This window comes from Chiloscyllium plagiosum, unplaced genomic scaffold, assembly GCF_037043375.1.
Source record: "Chiloscyllium plagiosum isolate Xiang-an unplaced genomic scaffold, Cpla_swu_hap1 HiC_scaffold_20, whole genome shotgun sequence".
Classification (NCBI taxonomy): domain Eukaryota; kingdom Metazoa; phylum Chordata; class Chondrichthyes; order Orectolobiformes; family Hemiscylliidae; genus Chiloscyllium; species Chiloscyllium plagiosum.
In genome coordinates, this window is record NW_028270158.1 from 66337889 (window position 1) to 66361141 (window position 23253).

A 23253-nucleotide genomic window follows, 5' to 3' on the forward strand; every position below is an offset into this window, starting at 1 on the left:
TTTGTTAAGAGTGAGGACCAGTTCAGTCAGTCGAAGGAGAGTGTCAGTGGAAGGGTACTGGTTGGTTCGGCTGGAAAGGAAGAAGCAGAGGGCTTTGAGGCCTTTGTGATGGGGGATGGAGGTGTATCGGGACTGGATGTCCATGGTGAAGATAAGGCGTTGGGGGCAGGGGAAGCGAAAATCATAGAGGAGGTGGAGGGCGTGGGTGGTGTCCCGACCGTAGGTGGGGAGTTCTTGGATTAAGGGGGACAGGACCGTGGCAAGGTATGCAGAAATGGGTTCGGTGGGGCAGGAGCAGGCTGAGACAATGGGTCAGTCGGCCAGGGCAGTCAGGTTTGTGGATTTTGGGCAGGAGGTAGAAACGGGTGGTACGGGGTTGTGGGACTATGAGATTGGAGGCAGTGGATGGGAGATCCGCTGAGGTGATGAGGTTATGGATGGTCTGGGAGATGATGGTTTGGTGGTGGGAGGTGGGGTCATGGTCAAGGGGGCAGTAGGAGGAGGTGTCCGCGAGCTGGCGTTTAGCCTCAGCAATATAAAGATCGGTGCGCCAAACTACCACCGCGCCTCCCTTGTCTGCCAGTTTGATGGTGAGGCTGGGGTTAGAGCGGAGGGAGAGGAAGGCTGCACGTTCCGAGGGTGAGAGGGGTAGAGAGGTTGAGGCAGTCAATGTTACGGCGGCAATTGGCTATGAAGAGATTGAGGGCGGGTAAGAGGCCAGCACGGGGTGTCCAGATGGATGAGGTGTGTTGGAGGCGGGAGAAGGGGTTGTCAGAGGGTGGGTGGGAGTCCTGGTTGGAGAAGTAGGCGCGGACGAGAAGGCGGCAGAAGAATGGTTCGATGTCTCGCCGTGTGTTGAATTCGTTAATCCGGGAGCGTAGGGGGATGAAGGTGAGGCCTCTGCTGAGGATTGATCTTTCATCCTCAGAGAGGGGTAGTTCTGGAGGGATGGGAGGGCTGAGTCATCGGACCTGGTGTGGGGCTGGAGCTGGGATTGGGGGTGGGGTTAGGTGATCTCTGCCCCTGTGCCGATCCCCACCCCCACGCCTAACCTCTGCACCAACCAACCCAACTGCCCCGTGGCTGAACACTCTAATTCCCCCTCCCACTCCGCCAAGGGCATGCAGGTCCTTGGCCGCCTCCATCGCCAGTCCATGGCAACACGACGCCTGGAGGAAGAGCGACTCATCTTCTGCCTAGGAACCCTCCAATCACGAGGGATGAATACAGATTTCTCCAGCTTCATTTCCCCTCCCCCCACCTTTTCTCAGTCCCAACCCTCAGACTCAGCACCGCCTTCTTGACCTGCAATCTTTTTCCCGACCTCTCCGCCCCCACCCCCTCTCTGGCCTTTCACCCTCACCTTAACCTCCTTCCACCCATCGCATTCCCAACGCCCCTCCCCCAAGTCTTTCCTCCCTACCTTTTATCTTAGCCTGCTTGGCACACCCTCCTTATTCCTGAAGAAGGGCTTATGCCCAAAACGTCGATTCTCCTTCTCCTTTGATGCTTAGAGAGATATGGGCCAAGTATTGGCAAATGGGACTAATATAATTCAGGATATCTGGTTGGCATGAACGAGTTGGACCAAAGGGTCTATTTCTCTGCCACTATATGAAAAATATTTCCTAACACCACCAAATTAAACCCAGAATGAAGGTAAAATATAGGCAAGATATTTGTTTCTCATGAAAATACAAATATTTGGAATTTTGAAGTAGTATAACATGCTAAATAGGAACTTTTAGTCCTATTTTGTACAAATAAGTATTGGTGACACACCTTGAGCTGATCCTGTGAGAGCAGGGTTGGTGGTCTTGGTCTCCACAGTAGTTGGCAGAAGCGATCCTTGGTATTTTTCTGTAGGAGACGTCCTTGGAAAGTCCACATCCAGTATGCATTATCCACCTAAGACATACATAAAACACAAGCAGACAGAAACACGTGTATTCCAGGTAGTATGGAATACCTATCCTTTCAAACACTAAAATAAAACAAATAACTGCAGATGCTGGAGATCTGAAACAAAAACGAAGGGCTGGAGAAACTCAGCAGGTCTATTTTCTCCCCATAGATATTGTCAGACCTGCAGAATCTTTCTGGCAATTTCTGTTTTTGTCCCTTTTCTGGCTATCTCAAATATATTTGTTCCCTGACCTTTGCTGATACAACTTTCAAACTGCACACTATAAAGAATTGTGAGTAGTCAAAGCCATCAGTTCCTCGCCCATCCCCATTGTGAAGAGAAACAGTTCTCAGGATCTTGAACCATGTTACTTTATGGGGAGAGTACAATATGACCCCATGGCAGTTTGAAAACACAATTTTGCATCAAGTTTCTACAGGATTCGCTGTAGAAGAATGATGCAAGTATTAGTCACTGTTCAGAATTGAACAGGCTATCCTAGGCTTGATGGGTAAAGATTTAGGACTTGAAATGTAATAAATGCAAAGAGATTAGCCCAGTTGCTAACTTCACCCCAGTCTAATAGAAATTTGGAATCCTGATATTGAGCGAAGTATATTAACCTTACCTTGTGACTCCACCATGACACTGAAGTTACAACATATCGTCCTGTTGGGTCCCATTCAACATCAGAAGCCATATAATGCTCAGCTACATTCATCAGCGTGCAATCTGATGTGTCGTAAAATGCCAAAGCACCATTCATGCTACAGATTCAGAATATTTTAATTTTAGAACAAGATATTCACATCCTAACATTATAATTACTATTACTAAGTTTATATGTTCACTTTCACCCATCTAGGTACATTCATACTAGAAGGACCTCAGAAAGCAAAATGTGGATGACCAGTCAGGGAAAATTCACTGGTGAGCCTGTAAGCAGTAAGTGTGGAAAAGAAACAGCTTGGAAGAACCATGAACAATAGACAAGCAAGTGGCAGCAAAAGCAAGGTCTGGGGAGGGAAAGAGGGGAAGAAATTGCTTTGGTGTTTTTTTTTCTCTCAAAGGGCAATTCAAAAGGGGGAGAACAAAATTGCAAAGGGGAAGAAAAGTAGCTGTAAGGAAAACAGTTTACATTTCTCGATAAAGGACTATTCAGTTAACTGGAAGACAGGAATATCTGAAATCAGAAATAATGAATTCCTCGAAATTAACGTAAAACCTTTAGTTTAACGCCACAAACATTCAGGAACTCTTATTAGAGAAAGATGTACAGCATGCTAATGTAATGAATGCTGTGTAAATTGTTTTGACATCTGAGATCTCATAAAAACGGTAGTAAGTGCCTGATTAAAATATTTCAGCATTGTGCTTGTGGAAAGGAAATGCATGGGCTGTGACTTTTACGAATCCAGAGGTGGTTATTTAGGGTTATTCCTGTATGTGTGCATGAATGCATGCCAGTTATTTACAAAGAGGTGTCTGCGAAATCAATACTGTTTGTGTTGTCACTTCAAATTCATGGAAGTTTGATTTTATTGAAGGTATTAATGAACTATTCTTATTCTCCTTTTGAATCCCAAATATGGCTTATATCAATAGAAATGCAGAAGATATTTTGAAAGAGACTGCTTTACCCAGTAAATGAGTCTGAAAGTAAAGGGGTGAAAATAAAAAAGCAGCCTTAAATTAAAAATCAAAATCAACTTGGACTGGTTAGTGTCCACATTAACCTTTTTCATTGGTTGATAGGAATCTTGACAAACTTTCAAAGTGAATAACACAAATCAGAATTGAGAATGCTACAGGAATATACAAATAAGTGAATAGTTGTCGGGGTCGTGAAACAAAACAAGAATAACTTCTTCCAATAGTTTTCTCCATTGACTGTTGCATTGTGAAAATAGGTATTGAGCATACAAAAATCAGCCACCATCATGAGCGCATTTTTCTCGTTCTCAAAAACTGGCAGATCATTTTGGGCCATTCTTGAATTACAGCCGCCTTAATTTTTATCTATCCATTATTGTCAGTTAAACCTCATTAAATCAGTATTTTTACCTTATGGGTGACTGCGGGAAGTTATGTTTGCATCATATCTGACAAAATAAACTACAGTTCAGAATCTTTATCATTCACATTAGTAATTTCTTCCAGTCATCATTTCTCTTCCTCGCAGACATCTCAATGTTATTGTGGTTCTGTTCGCCGAGCTGGGAATTTGTGTTGCAGACGTTTCGTCCCCTGTCTAGGTGACATCCTCAGTGCTTGGGAGGCTCCTGTGAAGCACTTCTGTGATGTTTCCTCTGGCATTTATAGTGGTTTGAATCTGCTGCTTCCGGTTGTCAGTTCCAGCTGTCCGCTGCAGTGGCCGGTATATTGGGTCCAGGTCGATGTGCTTGTTGACTGAATCTGTGGATGAGTGCCATGCCTCTGGGAATTCCCTGACTGTCTCTGTTTGGCTTGTTCTATAATAGTAGTGTTGTCCCAGTCGAACTCATGTTGCTTGTCATCTGAGTGTGTGGCTACTAAGGATAGCTGGTCGTGTCATTTCGTGGCTAGTTGGTGTTCATGGATGCGGATCGTTAGCTGTCTTCCTGTTTGTCCTATGTAGTGTTTTGTGCAGTCCTTGCATGGGATTTTGTACATTACATTGGTTTTGCTACTACGACCACTAGGACTCATAACAGCACACAAACCAACAGCCACTCTCAGACAACAACTCACCAGGACAAAGGACCCGATACCCAGCATGAGCAAAACCAATGTAGTGTACAAAATCCCATGCAAGGACTGCACAAAACACTACATAGGACAAACAGGAAGACAGCTAACAATCCGCATCCATGAACACCAACTAGCCACGAAATGACACGACCAGCTATCCTTAGTAGCCACACACGCAGATGACAAGCAACATGAGTTCGACTGGGACAACACTACTATTATAGGACAAGCCAAACAGAGAACAGCCAGGGAATTCCTAGAGGTTCCCAGAGGCATGGCACTCATCCACAGATTCAATCAACAAGCACATCGACCTGGACCTAATATACCGGCCACTGCAGCGGACAGCTGGAACTGACAACCGGAAGCGGCAGATACAAACCACTATAAATGCTGGAGGAAACATCACAGAAGCGCTTCACAGAAGGCTCCCAAGCACTGAGGATGTCACCTAGACAGGGGACGAAACGTCTGCAACACAAATTCCCAGCTCGGCAAACAGAACCACAACAACGAGCACCCGAGCTACAAATCTTCTCACAAAACTTTGAATCTCAATGTTATGATAATACCCATTTAGAGAAATTCAACTTACCAGGAACAACAGACATGTTCTGAATGTCTCACATTAAATACCGCACCATCACTCACCTCCTTAAACCAGCCAATACCACAAATTGTCCTTGTGGACTCCAAAAGATACTGTTAGCTTGCTGCTTATCAAACATTTCTATGAAGAAAATAAACAAGAGGACGTCAATTCTGCCACCACAGATTGAAGTAACTATTAATTTACTATCCTTACCTAATTTGTTTTTTCCCTTAAACAAATGACTGCAGCAATGATTAGGACAGTTAACTACCTTCAGTAAACACAGCTGTTCTAACAAATACCAACAGTTCTATGGCACAACCACAGAAGATTAACACATCTTTTAAAAAAAGCAACCAATCATGTCGTCATACATATGTAGGCTCCTGTATATGGTTGATATACGTGCGTTTTGCTTGTCTTTGGACTTCTTGCTTTCCTTCTTCATTAGGAAAAGCAGTGTGGGTGCAGGCTCCAAAGGAAAATGTTTTAGACCAGATTTCAAACATCAAGCCCAGAGGTAACCACATTTTTTGTTCAGGCAAATTAAATGAACGACGGTGTAGTAAAATGTTTCGCTTTTAAAGTGCCTTTCATGGTCACTGAACATCTCAAAATGCTTCACAATTAAACATATTGGAGATATATCACTATTGTAATGCAGGACATGTGACAGGTAATTTGTACACAGCACACTCCCTTTACAATAACGCAAAAGTGACCAGATAGGTTTATTTAACAATGCTGACTGTGGGAAAAATATTGGCCATGACCCTGGGAAGACCATAGAAGCAGGAATAGTAGTAGATAGGCTAGTCTAAAAAAGGTGTTTGGAGCACTTGCCTTCATTGCTCAGTCCTTTGAGTATAGGAGTTGGGAAGAGTCATATTGAGGTTGTGTAGGACATGGATGAGGCCTCTTCTGGAATACTGTGTCCAGTTCTAGTCGCCCAGTTATAGGAAGGGGATTGTTAAACTGGAGGGGGTTCAGAAGAGATTTACCAAGATGCTGCTTTGAACGGAAAGTTTGAATTATAAAGAAAGGCTGGATAGGCTAGACTTTTTCGACCGGAGAGGAGGTGGTTGAGAGGTGACCTTCGAAAAAGTTTATAAAATCACGAGTGATATAGAAAGAGTTAATGGATGGGAAATTTCAAGGCTAGAGGACAATTTTTAAGGCGACAGGAGAGATTTAAAAATGACATGAGGGGCAATTTTCTTTTTAAAAGACTGGTTCACGCCTAGAATGAGCTTAAGACCATAAGACATAGGAGTGGAAGTAAGGCCATTCGGCCCATCAAGTCCACTCCGCCATTCAATCATGGCTGATGCGCATTTCAGCTCCACTTACCAGCGTTCTCCCCGTAGCCCTTAATTCCTCGAGACAACAAGAATCTATCAATCTCGGCCTTGAAGACATTTAGCGTCCCGGCTTCCACTGCACTCCGTGGCAATGAATTCCACAGGCCCACCACTCTCTGGCTGAAGAAATGCCTCCGCATTTCTGTTCTGAAATGACCCCCTCTAATTCTAAGGCTGTGTCCACGGGTCCTAGTCTCCTCGTTTAACTGAAACAATTTCCTAGCATCCACCTTTTCCAAGCCATGTATTATTTTGTACGTCTCTATTAAGTCTCCCCTTAATCTTTCTAAACTCCAACGAATACAATCCCAGTATCCTCAGCCGTTCCTCATATGTTAGACCTGTCATTCCAGGGATCATCCGTGTGAATCTCCGCTGGACACGTTCCAGTGCCAGTATGTCCTTCCTGAGGTGTGGGGACCAAAACTGGACACAGTACTCCAAATGGGGCCTAACCAGAGCTTTATAAAGTCTTAGTAGTACATCTCTGCTTTTATATTCCAACCCTCTTGAGCTTCCTGAGGAAATGGTGGATGAGAGTACAACTACAACATTTTCCAGACAATTGGATAAGTATATGAATCGGAAAGGTTTGGAGGGATATGGGCCAGGAGCAGGCAGAGTGGGACTAGCTTAGATTGGGATTATGTTCAGCATGAACTGGTTGGACTAAAGTGTCTGTTTCCATGCTGTATGACTATCTAGGCCATTTGTCTCCTGGTGTCTACTCCACCATTCAATAGGACCATGGCCAATCCAACACAAATCCACTTTCCTGCCTTTTCTCCCATAACCCTCGATTCCCTGAATGATCAAGTCTTTGTTAATCACGTATAGAACCTCGGTGAGTATCCACAATGTGAAAAGGATATAGAAGCACTGGAGAAAGTATAAAGAAGGACGATACTAGAACAGATGGGATAGACGTATCAGGAAAGGCAGTAGCGATGACTGGAATTGCATTTATTTAACACAAAATGTTCAACATTAATAGGCACTCAGTCATTACAGAAATGCCATGGGATACTTATGCAGGAAGAAAAATGAAGTTAAGGAATGGATAATGCTGAGCAAATTTGAGTTGTGTCCCATTTTACAAAATGAAGTTGCTTTAGCAACTCGGATTTAGATTAAAACCTTTTTTCAGATGGTTGAGTCATGGTTTGGCTGTGTCTAACAACAAAGCACGTGTGATATAATTCATATTCAGGTTTTGTGGTGTAATACTAACAAGCAGTTGACAGTTTATATTTTCTCAAAAACTGAGGGTGGTGGTGGTGATAATCGGAGACTTTCATAAAATTATGAGATGCAGGGTAGGTGCAGGAAAAACCAGTACTTGCTGGATTAACCAACACGAGAAACCATATGATCACAAAAAAATCCAAAGGGGAGTTACTTACTGATGAGTTCAATCTTGCCATTATTCTTTACATGGTAGAAAGATACTGATATTCTGGGTGTCTCTCCATGTAGCACAGCAAATTTACTTCCATTTGGTTCCCAAGCAAAAGCGATAATACCCTCTAACATAAACGCAAAAGAAAATATAAAACAATATTTACTTAATTAAAATGCACTAACGATTTCTCAATTTTTAAAGCATTATCAAGGATAAATTTTATACTCACTTCAAAAACTTATCACTTCCCTTAGCAAAATAAATTGCGATAGGTGTTAGCTTAGTATGTAACTGTTTTGTTGTTATTTCATAGATACGTGTATATTTCCTCGTGGCCAAATAAAAATTACCCAATAGCTTGAAATAGACTGTTTTAGTGAAACAGTGCCAGAAATTTTTACACAAATGCAATTTGAAACACCAGGCATTTCAATTTCAGCAACTTTACAATAGGATAACAGAAGGTCACTTTGAGCACATTTTTAGTAGAACTTTCAAAACAATAAGCAGGGAAAGAAAAACAAACATTTGGAGAAATTTGAGTTAACAAAGGAGAGCCAACACATATTTATAAAAATGCAGAAAACCATACTTGCTTAATCAAATTGAATTTCTTTGAAGACATAACAGTAAAGATTGCTAAAGGGGAAGAAGTAGCTGCTGTCCATATGAATTTTATGGAAAATATTACAAAATTATGGTTCACAGAAATTTGTCAGTATTAGTTTAGATAAAATATTGCCTGATGGAATAGGAGATTATAATTGGTTGTTAGTAAATAATTGAATTTTTTGACTGGGAGGTGGTAGTGTCTCAGTGGTAGAACCATTGCACAACATTTTTTGATGATCCCAAACTTTGGAGATCTGGTTCACAATGAGGATGATACCAATAATTGCACTGCAACAGGTCAATCATCAGCTTGCAGAATGGGTAGACAGAATTTAATACAAAAAAATGTGAGATCACACATTTGGCAGAAAGGAAGGGAAGACTTGACGGTGAGCTTTAAAGAGTGGAGTGAAAGAAGATCTGAGGATGCATATATCTTTGGCAAAGCACAAGGGAACTTGAACTTCATAACAGTAGTACAAACACAGACATAGCAAGGATGCTCCTCAGATGCTGTCTGAACTGCTGTGATCTTCCAGCACCACTAATCCAAAATCTGGTTTCCAGCATCGGCAGTCATTGTTTTTACATAGTAAGGATGAGTCTATGTAAAGTTCAGGTTAAGCAACGACTGGAGGGCTGTGTTCAGTTCTGGTCAACAAATGTCACAGGCCCCTCAGCCCAACTTGTCTAAGTCAACCAGGTTTCCTAAACTGAACTAGTTTCATTTGCCTGTATTTGGCATCCCTCTGAACCTTTCCTATCCATGTATTTGTCTAAATGTCTTTTAAATACTGTAGTTGTACTTGTCTCCACCACTTCCTCTAGCAGCTCATTCCATATAGGCACCACCTGTCAGAATAAATTGCCCCTCAGGTCTCTTTCAAGTCTTTCCCCCTTTCACATTAAACCTATGCCCTCTAATTTTGAACTCCCCAATCCTTGGGGAAAGACTTTGGTGCCTTATGATTTTATAAATCTCTTTAAACCTCAGCCTCTTACGCTTTAGGGGAAAAAGTCCCACCCAATCCATTCTCTCCTTATAACTTAAACATTTCAGTCTTGATAACATCTTGTAAATCTTTCTTGTATTCTTTCCAGTCTAATAACATCCTTCCAATTGCAGAGCTACTAAAATTGCATACATTACTCCAAATATGGCCTAACAGCTGTAACATGGCATTCTGACTCCTGGATTCAGTACTCTGACTGACGAAGGTAAGCATGTCAAACTCCTTCACCACCCGGTGTGTGATGCAACTTCCATGAAACTATGTACCTGGACCCCTAGGTCTCTGTTCAACAACATTCCCCAGAGCCCTGCCCTTGTTTGTCTTACCAAAATACAACACCTTCCATTTGACTGAATTAAACTCCATCTGCCAATCCTTGACCTCCTGGCCCAGTTGATGTCACTGTGTTGAGATAAACTTCTTCGCTGTCCACTTTCCCACCAATTTTGGTGACGTCTGCAAACTTACTAACCATGCCTCATATTTTCATCCAAATCTTCACAGGGCACTTGGGTTGGAGCAGCAGTCAGGAAACCCTGCAGTAGCTTGGAGGGGGGTACAGAGTAACCTGTAAGGCTATAAATCTAGTGTGGTGCAGATAAAGCAGGAATCCTCAGTGCGGCTTCTGTTGACATCACAACATCAAAAGGTGAGAAAGGCTCCAAATTGATGTGTCCTGGACACCTAACAGCTACTGGACAGTTACAATGGGAACTTAGTCACAATTTATCTTTTCATAACCTTAGTGATGGAGTAGGAAGTCTAACAAAATAGAACAGTTATTCTTGTCTAAGGCATTAATTGTAAGTTTAAAAGATATCAGGACAGGTCAGTCAAGCCGAATGTGTGGCATGTCTTATGTGGATGGTCCTGCACACTGCCATGATTGTAGATGATAACATGTGCAGGTGGTGCTCCCAGCTGCAGAAGCTGAAAGTACTGGCCTTGGAGTTTGAGCAGCAGCTGGAGACGCTGTTGCACATCTATGAAGCGGAGAGTGATGTGGTTAGCAATTTTAGAGAGGTGACCACACTGCAGCTCAATTGACTACAGGAAAGAAGGGAATGAGTGACCATCAGATTGTCCAGAAAGAACAGGCAGGTATTGGAATCCCCTGGAGTCCCACTCACTAACTGGTATTTCATTTTGGAAGCTGATGAGGATGCTGGTACCTCAAAGGAATGCAGTTACAGTTAAAGTTTCTAGCACCAGAACGGCTGAACTGTCCAAATGCGACAGTAGCAATGAGGAAGAGGAGAAGAAGAAAGGAAAGCCAATACAGATAGGGGGATTCTTTGATTAGGAAAGCAGACAGATGCGACTCCAAGATATGTTGCCTTCATGGTGCAAGTGTCAGGGATGTCACTGAACGGCTGCAGGTCATCCTAAAAGGGGAGGGCGATGAGTTAAGAGATCGTAGTATATTTTAGTACCAAAAATATGGGCAAGGTATGGAATGAGGTCTTGCATCAAGAATTTCAGCTATTACAAGGGGGCATAGCTTTAAATTAAGGGGGGTAGGTAAAGGACAGATGTTAGGGGTAGGTTCTTTACTCAGCGAGTCTTGAGTTCATGGAATGCCCTGCCAGTAGCAGTGGTGGACTCTCCCTCATTATGGGCATTTAAGCGGGCATTGGATAGGCATATGGAGGATAGTGGGCTAGTGTAGGTTAGGTGGGCTTGGATCGGCGCAACATTAAGGGCCGAAGGGCCTGTACTGCGCTGTATTCTTCTATGTTCTATAATTCTGGGAGCTAGGCAGTAGATTCAAAAGCAGGACCTCAAATGGTTGTAACCCCTGGACATAGGAAATAGGGAGGTATTGAAGGCTCTGATGGGCTTAAATAAAAAGACAAATCCTCTGGCCCAGATGAACTGCATCCCAGTTTGCTAACGGAGGCAAGGCAGGAAATTGCAGGGACACATTTTTAAATTCGGCTCAGGTTTAAGTTGAGAGGAGAAAGATTTAAAAGGGAACTAAGGGATAACTTTTTTGTGTAGAGGGTGGCGTGTCTTTGGAATAAGCTGCCAGAGAAAGTGGAGGAGGCTGGTACAATTACAACATTTAAAAAGCATCTGGGTACATAAATAGGAAGGGTTTAGAGGTATATGAGCCAAATGCTGGCAAACAGAATTAAAATTAATTTGGGATACCTGTTCAGCATGGAAAAGTTGGATAAAGAGTTGGATATTTCCATGCTGTACAACTCCACGACTCTGGCCACGGAGGATATACCAGAGAACTGAAGGAAGGCAAATGTGCTTTCACTTTTCAAGAATGGTGGTAGAGATGAACCAGGGAATTAGAGACTGGTTAGCTTTGCATAGGGAAACTATTGGAGAAAATTCTGAAGGGGGAAACTATTGGAGAAAATTCTGAAGGAGAGAATTAATACCTACTTGGAAAGGCATTAGGTCAATTAGGGATAGTCAGCATAGCTTTGTCAGAGGGAGGTCATAATTAACAAATTTATTAGAATTTTTTGAAAATGTGATCAAGTGTATGGATGAGGGAAGTTCAACTGATGTAGTTTATATGGACTTCAGCAAAACCTTTGATAAGGTCCCACTTGAGACAGTTAAAGAACATGCAATTAAGGGAAACTTAGTGAAATGGAACAGAAACTTTGTAATGGGACAAAGAATCTCAGAATTCCTACAGGCTATTCGGCCCAAGTCCACATTGACCCTCCAAACTGCATCCCACCCAGACCCATCTCCCTACCTTTCCCTGTAACCCTACATTTCCTCTGGCTAATACACCTAATCACATCTATGGACTGTGGGAGGAAACTAGATGACCGGGCAGAAGCTCATGCAGACATGGGGAGAACATACAAACTCCATACAAACAGTTGCCCGAGGGCGAAACTGAACGTGGGTTCCTGGCACTGTGAGGCAGCAGTGTTAATCACTGAGCCACCGTTTAGCGAATAAAAAGATGGTGAGGTCTGGAAGAAAATAAAATGCTCGTAAGTACCATTGCACATCCCAATGATATAATGGTTAAATGCATAAACCGTAACTCATGGACATTCCCACTGGAAACCTTATTATTTGTTATATTCATAAATGATGCAGATAAAAATGTTGTGGGAATTGTAGGTTACAAAAAAGCAGGTTGATCAAATGGGCAGACGGTAGTTAACCCTGATAAGAGCGAGGTGATGCACATTGGAAGAATAAATAAGATGGGGGTGTATTTAATGAATAGCAAGACACTGGGGAGCATATAGCACTGGAGAGATCTTGGGACAATTATTCTCACATCCTGGCAGAATTAAGGCGGCATATAGGACGCTTTCAGTTGTGGCATACAATGTAAGAGCAAGGAGATAAGGATGGAATTGAACAAAGCACTGAATTGACCACAGCTGAAGTTCTGGTCACTTCATTATAGGGTGTGATAGTACTAAAAGGGGTACAGAGGCTGTTGCGTGGAATGGAACAATTGAGCTATAAGGAGAGATTAGATAGGCTTGATTTGTTTTCTCTAAAAAGGAGAAGACAAAGGGAGGACATTATTGAAGTGTACAAGATTACAATGGGTATGGACAGGATGAATAGAGAACAGTTGATCCTCTTGGTCGAGGAGTCAGTCACAAGAGGCCATGGCTTTCGAGTAAGGGGCAGGAGATTCAGAGTGAACTGGGGGAAAAAACTTTCCCTCAGCGGGTGGAGGAGATCGGGACTGCATTTCCTGGGAAAGTAGTGGAGGCTGGAAACCTTATGGCATTTAAAAATATTTGGATGAGCACTTGCAATATCATAACATTCAAAGATATGGGACAAGTGCAGGAAATTGGATTAGCATACTTTTAGTGGTAGTTATGTCAGCGCAGACTTGATTGGCCAAATGGCTTTTTCTGCGCTACATGAATCTGAAACATTTATACAAATGACGAAACACCAGCACACTGCTGGTCACAGGCCTCCAGTCGGATCAACCACCTTCTACCACCATCTTCTACCATCAAGCCAATTTTCTGTCCAACTGGCTAGCTCTCCCTGGATACCAAGTGATCTAACCTTACTAATTAGTCTACCATGTGAAACCCTGCCGAAGGCCTTGCTAAAGACCTTGGAGACAACATCGACCACTCTACCTTCATCCATGTTCTTAATCACTTCTTCAAAAAAACTCAATCATGTGGACTGTGGGAGGAAACTGGAACACCCTGCAGAAACCCACACAGACACAGGGAGAACGTGCAAATATTACACAGTCACCCAAGGACCCGGGTCTCTGGCACTGTGGGATAGCAGTGCTAATCACGAAGCCACTGAGTTTAAATAAGATGGCAAAAGTTTTTTTTTATTGATTAGCTCTGCTGCTTGGTCATTACTATTAATTACATGTTTTTGCTATCAATTTATTGCTTCAAATTGTTTCTCCTTTGAATGGAGGTTAGGGGCTCTCTTGTGGCACAGAGGCAACATTCCTACCCCAGAACCAGGAGGGCACAGTTCAAGGCCCATCTGCTTCAGAGATGTGTAACAACATCTCTATACAGGAACATCTCTAAGAACGAGCAGCAAGAGTAGGAAGAATGACTACTTCAATATAAAGTTATACAAATTAGTTAAGAGTCAACATTGGAACAGGTGACAGGGAAGGATGCAATGTATGTCAATGAGTCTTTGTAGACAGCACAGAAAGTTGAGACAGCTATCAAAATAAACAGGTGATTCTTGGCTTTATAAATCAAGGCAGTGTGCAAAAATAAAAGAATACTATAATAAAACTCCATAAATGCTAGTGAGGCCTTATCTGGATGCAAAGTCTAGACATCACACATTCAGAAAAATGCAAAGGTTTCAGTGAAGATCATAAAAGATCAACAGGTATGGTGAAGGGATTAGAGAAACCTGTTCTCCATAAAGTATAAATATCACAAGCAGACAAAAGGATTTTAGCAGAGTAGAAAAGAATAAATTGCAGACTTGGCAAAATAAATTGCAACAGGAGAACATTTTTAAAGCAGTGAATATACCAGTTGAAAGGATAGTGAAAGCACCTTTAATAGATATCAAAGGAAAACTGGACAAGTACTCGGAAGGGTGAAGATTTGCAGGATTACGTGGAAAGAACAAGGCAGTCTGACAAGTTAGATTGCATTCTCAGAGCCAGTACAGGCATGATGAACCACCTCTCCTGTGTTGTGTACGACTTGGTCAGCATTGACGTGGTAGGGATGCACTAAGAAATTATAGTAATCTCATTTATTTATACATTACTTCAGCATTTTAAGTGTTCACACAGACGCAAAGGTAGTCTCCTTCACTCCATCAATCAGCATGCTTCATATTTCTAACATTTTCTAGGTAGAAAATGTATTCAGATCTCCTTTAAACCACTTACTCCTCATCTTAAAGTTGTGCCCTCTGGTCTTCAACGCATCTGCCACTGGGAAAATATTCTCACAATGTACCCTACCTACACCTCTCAATTTTATATATCTCATCCAGATTCCCACCTACAGCTTCCAGGGAAAACAAAATCCAGTTTATCCAGTCTCTCCTCATAACTTCCCATTCCAGGCAACATACTGGTGAATGCCCTCTGTACCGTCTCCATTCAAATCACGCCTTCCCAATAGTATGTCGAGCTGAACTGCACACAGTATTCCACCTGTGGCTTAACCAATGCTCTATAAAGTTTCACAAGACTTCCTTGCTCCTATATCCTATACCCTGACTAATGAAGGCAAGCATCCCATATGCCTAAGACATGCTCCTTCATTACCTTATACTTTTATAAATAATACAACAGCCTCATGTCTTACATTCCCCTCCACCCTGCCAATCACGCCTGAAGCTTCAATGTCAGACTTGTTCTTCTTTCAACGATGTGAAACATTTAATAGCCATTTTCAAGTAATCCATTATCAAACCATGAAACACTCAAATTCACCCTGGAAGCTAATTGAGGGAAGAAAAACACCCAATTACCAACTCTATACGATCAGATGAAATTCAACAGAAATGTCAATTATGGTTGTCAACCTCCAGCAAGAAGTTCAATAAAGACAGAGGTCAATTTGCAATAACCTACCTTTCATTTCCACTACATCCACAGGAACCTGCTTTTCTCTCATTCTGAAAATTTCAAAATTAGTCACAAGACCCTGCAGAAGGAGAGCATAATAAATATTATTTACGCAATTAACTTCAGATCAGAATGTCAACAAGAGCAACTGACTTAATTTCAGTTCTTCAATCTCAATGTCAACAGTGCAAAAATTTTAAAATCTAAGATCTTTTGCTCAATTAAAATGTATTCACAGTTGTATAAGTAACCAAGTACATAATTTAATTAAACTTAAAATTTACCCTCTTAATAGCAAACCAATGGAAATGCATAGGAGAAAGTCAAGACTGCAGATGCTGGAGATCAGAGCTGAAAATGTGTTGCTGGAAAAGCACAGGTCAGGCAGCATCCAAGGAGCAGGAGAATCGACGTTTCGGGCATGAGCCCTTCTTCAGGAATGAGGAAAGTGTGCCAAGCAGGCTAAGATAAAAGGTAGGGAGGAGGGACTTAGGGGAGGGGCGTTGGAAATGCGATAGGTGGAAGGAAGTTAAGGTGAGGGAGATAGGCCGGTGTGGGGGTTCAGAGAACACCTCTGGGACACCCGGACTAACCAACCAAACCACCCCTTGGCTCAACACTTCAACTCCCCCTCCCACTCCACCAAGGACATGCAGGTCCTTGGACTCCTGCATCGCCAGACCATAGCAACACGACGACTGGAGGAAGAGCGCCTCACCTTCCGCCTAGGAACCCTCCAACCACAAGGGATGAATTCAGATTTCTCCCGTTTCCTCATTTCCCCTCTCCCCACCTTGTCTCAGTCCCAACCCTCGAACTCAGTACCACCTTCCTAACCTGCAATCTTCTTCCTGACCTCTCCGCCCCCACCCCCACTCCGGCCTATCACCCCCACTTTAACCTCCTTCCACCTACCGCATTTCCAACGCCCCTCCCCCAAGTCCCTCCTCCCTACCTTTTATCTTAGCCTGTTTGACACACTTTCCTCATTCCTGAAGAAGGGCTCATGCTCGAAACGTCGATTCTCCTGCTCCTTGGATGCTGCCTGACCTGCTGCGCTTTTCCAGCAACACATTTTCAGCAATGGAATTGCATGACAACTTATGGGTGAAAGAGTTTTAGGATGAACAATTTTGGAACGGGATGAGACCAAACTGTTTTAAGAAAACATGGATGCTTAAATTCACATCTGGAATTAGTGCTAGTTGCTGCAAAATGATCAGATGCAAACTTTTCACCAACTGGAAGCATCTACCCTTTGTAAGAATTCAACATACAATTGTCAATGTAGAAAATAGAATTCCCTCCACCCGCAAGGAGGGGACAATTCAGGAAATCTGTTTGTCCAGGTCCCAGAATGAAACTTGGCTTGATAAGTCATTTTATTTGCCAAGTTAACTAAGAAGATGATTAATCATTGAGAAATATTTTCATTAGTTGTGGATTTTCTTTAACAGAGCAGAAGTTTATTATGCAAAAAGAAATATAATAAAGCTATTCAAAGAACAAAGACCAGTCAGCAAAATTAAATTTCAATTCATTCCCAAAATTATGCAATAAAGATTCAAGTGAAACTGCACCCTCTCCAAGGTACTAATTAATTGACTCCTTTCAGGATCTTTCCTCTGGACTGTGGAGAAATGCAATCCTTCCCAATTTGAAGTTTTCACAAATATGCAAGCCTAAACTTTTTAAGTTCTTAAAAACCTGCAGATTTCTAACCAAATTCACTTGATTTGGAAAATGCGCAAACTAAATTCTTCTGTTGAGGTAACTTATTTCCTGATCCGCCCTGAAACTTCCATACGACAGAGAAACTAAACATGCTTCTATACTCAACACTGATGTCTTCTGAAGTAAAACAAAAAAAAAAATCCACCCTAGATTCATTTTATGTTTAATTATTTTGGTTTGCAAAACAGGCAAACTTGTGCCAGATGAAACAAGCTATTTGAAATCCAATTCTTTGTTTGGGCTTTTCTTGCAATCTTATCAGCTGCATCCATACAAATGTACCTGTATACCCTTCAGGGTTCTATCCACTTTCACACACAGGTAATCGCCATTTTTCTGCCAGTGCAATTTACAGTCCACTACATTGAACAGATTGCGCACTCTCATTTCTTGTCGTGTTGGAAACTGCATTAATGTGACTCTGGCTGGAATATCTTTGTCCTCTGGCACCCAGAATGCAATAACGTTATCACCTGGAGACCATGAGAAATCCCTAGTGAGAAAACAGAATCTAATTTAATAGCATATAGAATATAACTTATAGCATGTAGAAATTCTGACTGCAACAAAATCCGGTAGAGGGCGGGGTGCAGTAAAGGGTGGATTTATGAGAACAAGGGGAAAGGAGAAGGAAAAAAGGAAGTGGACAGGAGTGGGGGAGGAAGAGAGTGAGGAAGTGCTGGGAGATGGGGGTAAGGGGAGACAGAGCTTAGGGGGGGAAGAGGAGACAAGAGGGGGAAGAGGAGACAAGAGGGGGAAGAGGAGACAAGAGGGGGAAGAGGAGACAAGAGGGGGAAGAGGAGACAAGAGGGGGAAGAGGAGACAAGAGGGGGAAGAGGAGACAAGAGGGGGAAGAGGAGACAAGAGGGGGAAGAGGAGACAAGAGGGGGAAGAGGAGACAAGAGGGGGAAGAGGAGACAAGAGGGGGAAGAGGAGACAAGAGGGGGGGGGAAGAGGAGACAAGAGGGGGGGGGAAGAGGAGACAAGAGGGGGGGGGGGAAGAGGAGACAAGGGGGGGGGGGGGGGAAGAGGAGACAAGAGGGGGGGGGGGGGGAAGAGGAGACAAGAGGGGGGGGAAGAGGAGACAAGAGGGGGGGGGGGGAAGAGGAGACAAGGGGGGGGGGGGGGAAGAGGAGACAAGGGGGGGGGGGGAAAGAGGAGACAAGGGGGGGGGGGAAGAGGAGACAAGGGGGGGGGGGGAAGAGAAGGGAGACAAGCAGGGGAGGGAAGGCAGAATGGGGTGGGGGGGCAGGAAGAGAAGGGGAGACAGATGGTGAGGAGAGGGAGGGGAGACAGCTGGGGGAGGGGAGACAGCTGGGGGAGGGGGAGCGGCATGTGGGAAGGGAGGGGGCTGTGAGAGGAGACCGGGGGGATTGAAGACAGAGGGGAGCGTGTGAGGGGAGACAGAGTGGGGCATGGAGGGGAGACGAAAGAGGCAACATGAAGGGGTAGGGCAGGGCAGGGGAGACAAAAAGGTGCTACGGAAGAAGGGGAGACAGACGGGGGAGGGGGAGGAAAGAGAGGTGGAGTGGAGACAGAAAGGGAGGGGAAGGGAAACAGAGTGAGGTGGAGCTGGGGAGAAGGGAGGCGAGAAGCGAGACAGCGAGTGGCTGCAAGTGGGAGAGAGAAAGATGACCCTGATCTGGTGTAATACACTTGTAATAGATAGCTTGAAGAGACAGTCATGCAGGTGTAAAAGCAGAATGTTCTATACACGACAAAATGGTGATGCAGGCATAACACAGGCAAAAAAATTTAAAAACATAAATCAACAGAATACTCAAAGCGGTCACCTTTTAAATAAATCTAGAAGTCAACAAAATCTGGAAATTTACCATCATCATATAGGACATGCACTTACTTAATTCCACTGATCTTCAGACTTTTCTTATCCAACAGCCCCATTGACTGAGAATTTATGAAAAAGTAGCATTAGCTTCGTTGAACTCAAAAATAAAAACTTGAAAACTTCAAAACTAAAATCGCATTCACTGCTCGGTCAAGTTTGATTTGTCTATTGTCACATATTTCCCTTCCCCAACTTTGACCCTAGCTTGCTTCAGCTTGTGTTCCTTGGTTGCTGTGCAATCAATAATTCCTTTCTCATGAGATCAAACTTCTTGAAGTTAGACAGTGAACACTGATCCACCACGGAATTGCCAATCAGACCAGGATTGATTGTTAAAGGCCAGCTCTGCATGAGTTTACAGAGAAGTCACCAGTGCCACTTTGTCATATTGAAATATTAATACAAATTCACTGGTAATTCCATTTTTTTCTAGTTTACTAAAGTTTCCATTTGGTAATACAGCCAAAACCAAGGTTTATAGTTATTTACAACTAATGTACAAACCTTCAAATGAGATTTAAAAATAAATATTAAGCAGATGTTACTTCCCTTGTGAAAAACAAATACTGCTTACTGAAGCTCGATAATTGAGATATTTACTAAATGTATCACCTGTATATTTCATTTCCTCACAATACTGTTCAAAACAGGATGTTTTCACATTTCATTGCTGCCTGTATGTTGGCGCCTTCCCATTATATTTTTGAAATTCTAGATCTGATTGTGATCTCTCCCACTTCTTATGGGGTCTCCACATTCTTGACAATAACCAACACAAAATTGCTTACATTCAAATTCCCCATTACTACTGGCAAACAATTTCAAACAAAGAAAAACAATCTATTCATCTGATGTTTAATTATTTTATTTTGCTTATGGAGCTCTCCTTTAACTTTTCATTTTAAGATTCTCCCAATTAACAGAAATACTCACAGGTGTTTCATAAATACTAAGTGTGTCTTGTGTCATTCGTGCAAAAAATTTCCCATCATGGCTCCATCTATTGAAGAACCACAATTTAAAATGACATACATATTCTATGGTTCATGCTTTCAAAAGCAGAGTCTTCAACATTAAATGTGGTCCAAGTACAAAGCAATACTTCCAGAATGTTGTACACATTTCAAAATTTACTGCAAAAACAATTCCATTGGAAATACTCTGAGTTAAGAGACAATGTAGAATTAGCAAGTAGATTGTTTGTAGTGATAGTAATGGAGAGAAAGAAAACAGGAGTACAGTGTAATGCAATCATGTTAAAAAGATGGTCCCACTGTGCAAGAACATTAAGTTACTGTATAATGAAAAACCTGGAAATGAGAAGAAATGGGAAGTTGCTGGAATGATTTGTAATTGTGGCTGGAGAAACTACTTCGATTTATTTTTAACTAAATTTGTAAATGCAGGCTATGGGCTGTGAGTGAGAAATAAATCCATGATAAAAAATGTTGGGTCAGCAGGTGGTCAGTAAAAATAAGTAGAGAACTGTGGATGAGAAGACAACAGAAAACACACTCTTGAGAAAAACAGTTAAGGAGAAATTCTTCCTAAGTATTTAAAATTAGATAGTGTTTTCTCTCTGGCAATGAACTTATAAAGGTCACACTTAAAACTGACGAACAACACAATGTTATTTTATTACTTCAATTACATTTATTACAAGAGATGGCGGGATATTAGCTGTGTTAACTAGACAATATTACCTTTAACTTTATCTTCATATAGTTAAACATCACACAATACCAGATAATAGTCCAACAGGTTTATTTGAAAGTAAAGCTTTTGAAGCACTGCTCCTTCATCAGGTAGCTAGTGGGGCAGGTACATCAGACACAGAATTTATAAGTCAAAGATCAAAGTGTCATACAACTGATGCGATGTATTAGACAAACCTAAATTACTGTTAAGACTTTAATTACTTAGAATGGGGATGCAGGTTTCGATTGATTAATATGTAAATCCCAGAATGTCTTTCAACGCACAGCCCTGAGATAACTTCAGATTTTATCAGTGGATTAAAAAAAGTGACATCTCAACTCAGACAATGCAATAAAAGTGCAAGGTTATAGGTCATCTGTATCCCAACATGAAGTCAGAACTGGTTTTATTTCCAAAGTAGGAATTTATAAAATGTCACATTGCCTACGGATTGTGTGCTTTTTCAACAAAATATAACATCTGCAAATGCAAATTCATCTCATAGACTTACGTGTGCATGATAGAAAGGGAGACTGAGTGTGACACCAAGAAAGAAAGTGAGAGAGAGAGCAGAGAGAAAAAAGAGAGAGAGCGGAGAGAGAAAAGAGAGAGCGGAGAGAGAAAAGAGAGAGAGGAGAGAGAAGAGAGGAGAGAGGAGAGAGGAGAGAGAGAGAAGAGAAGAGAAGAGAAGAGAGGAGAAGAGAGGAGAAGAAGAGAGGAGAAGAAGAGAGAAGAAGAGAGGAGAAGAAGAGAGGAGAAGAAGAGAGGAGAAGAAGAGAGGAGAAGAAGAGAGAAGAAGAAGAGAGAAGAAGAGAGAAGAAGAGAGAAGAAGAGAGAAGAAGAGAGAAGAAGAGAGAAGAAGAGAGAGAAGAGAGGGGGGAGGGGAGTGGGGAGGGGAGTGGGGAGGGGAGTGGGGAGGGGAGTGGGGAGGGGAGTGGGGAGGGGAGTGGGGAGGGGAGTGGGGAGGGGAGTGGGGAGGGGAGTGGGGAGGGGAGTGGGGAGGGGAGTGGGGAGGGGAGTGGGGAGGGGAGTGGGGAGGGGAGTGGGGAGGGGAGTGGGGAGGGGAGTGGGGAGGGGAGTGGGGAGGGGAGTGGGGAGGGGAGTGGGGAGGGGAGTGGGGAGGGGAGTGGGGAGGGGAGTGGGGAGGGGAGTGGGGAGGGGAGTGGGGAGGGGAGTGGGGAGGGGAGTGGGGAGGGGAGTGGGGAGGGGAGTGGGGAGGGGAGTGGGGAGGGGAGTGGGGAGGGGAGTGGGGAGGGGAGTGGGGAGGGGAGTGGGGAGGGGAGTGGGGAGGGGAGTGGGGAGGGGAGTGGGGAGGGGAGTGGGGAGGGGAGTGGGGAGGGGAGTGGGGAGGGGAGTGGGGAGGGGAGTGGGGAGGGGAGTGGGGAGGGGAGTGGGGAGGGGAGTGGGGAGGGGAGTGGGGAGGGGAGTGGGGAGGGGAGTGGGGAGGGGAGTGGGGAGGGGAGTGGGGAGGGGAGTGGGGAGGGGAGGGAGAAGAGAAAAGAGAAAAGAGAAAAGAGAAAAGAGAAAAGAGAAAAGAGAAAAGAGAAAAGAGAAAAGAGAAAAAAGAGTGAGCTGGAGTGCAGATACTCCAATGGTGACATCTTGAAAAATGTCCATATTACAGAGGTGGTGGTGCTGGGAGTTTCAATTGCGCATAGATGACAAAAAGAAACACTTCCAGAAATGATGGAGTGGTTGAGTCAGGGACTGTTTGCGTTATTTCACTTTGTAGGTAAATTAAAGACAGAACCAAAATTAGTTTTAGTAACATCCTTTAACAATTGGCTTTTCAAATTATACTCGAGGGACTAAGCTATTGAGGAAAGTCAAACTCCAGAGGAATCATCATCTACGAATATCCAAAACGTGTAGATAAATATTAGTTAAGATTAGATTCCCTACAGTGTGGAAACAGGCCATTCGGCCCAGCAAGTCCACACCAACTCGCCGAAGCACAACCCATCCAGTCCCACGCCCCTACATTTACCCCTTCTACTAACATTACGGGCAATTTAGCATGGGCAATTCACCTAACCTGCACATTTTTGGACTGTGGGAGGAAACTGGAGCACCCAGAGGAAACCCACGTAGACACTGGGAGAATGTGCAAACTCCACACAGTCAGTCGCCTGAGGCAGGACTTGAACCCAGGTCTCTGGTGCTGTGAGGCAGCAGTGCTAACCACTGTGCCACCCATGTAACATGGCAAGCATGTGACAGAAAGAGTCTTAACAGAAAGCCATATGAATTTTGAAGTAAACATTGCGAACATGCACAGTTACATTATTCAATATTCAATGGATCACT

At 43.2% G+C, this 23253-nt stretch overlaps 1 protein-coding gene across 1 annotated transcript in view; it reads right to left on the reverse strand.

The window, feature by feature from the left end:
- The window catches only part of LOC122560418 (eukaryotic translation initiation factor 3 subunit B), a 75237-nt gene that overhangs the window by 15192 nt on the left and 36792 nt on the right, over positions 1 to 23253 (reverse strand). Inside the window, exons 8-15 of the mRNA XM_087998038.1 lie at positions 20182 to 20248; positions 19261 to 19307; positions 17682 to 17892; positions 15672 to 15744; positions 7993 to 8115; positions 5288 to 5366; positions 2535 to 2673; positions 1783 to 1908 (exon numbers count right to left, since the gene is read on the reverse strand). Of these exons, the coding sequence (XP_087854164.1) occupies positions 1783 to 1908; positions 2535 to 2673; positions 5288 to 5366; positions 7993 to 8115; positions 15672 to 15744; positions 17682 to 17892; positions 19261 to 19307; positions 20182 to 20248 (865 nt within the window). The remainder of the gene's footprint in view (positions 1 to 1782; positions 1909 to 2534; positions 2674 to 5287; positions 5367 to 7992; positions 8116 to 15671; positions 15745 to 17681; positions 17893 to 19260; positions 19308 to 20181; positions 20249 to 23253) is intronic.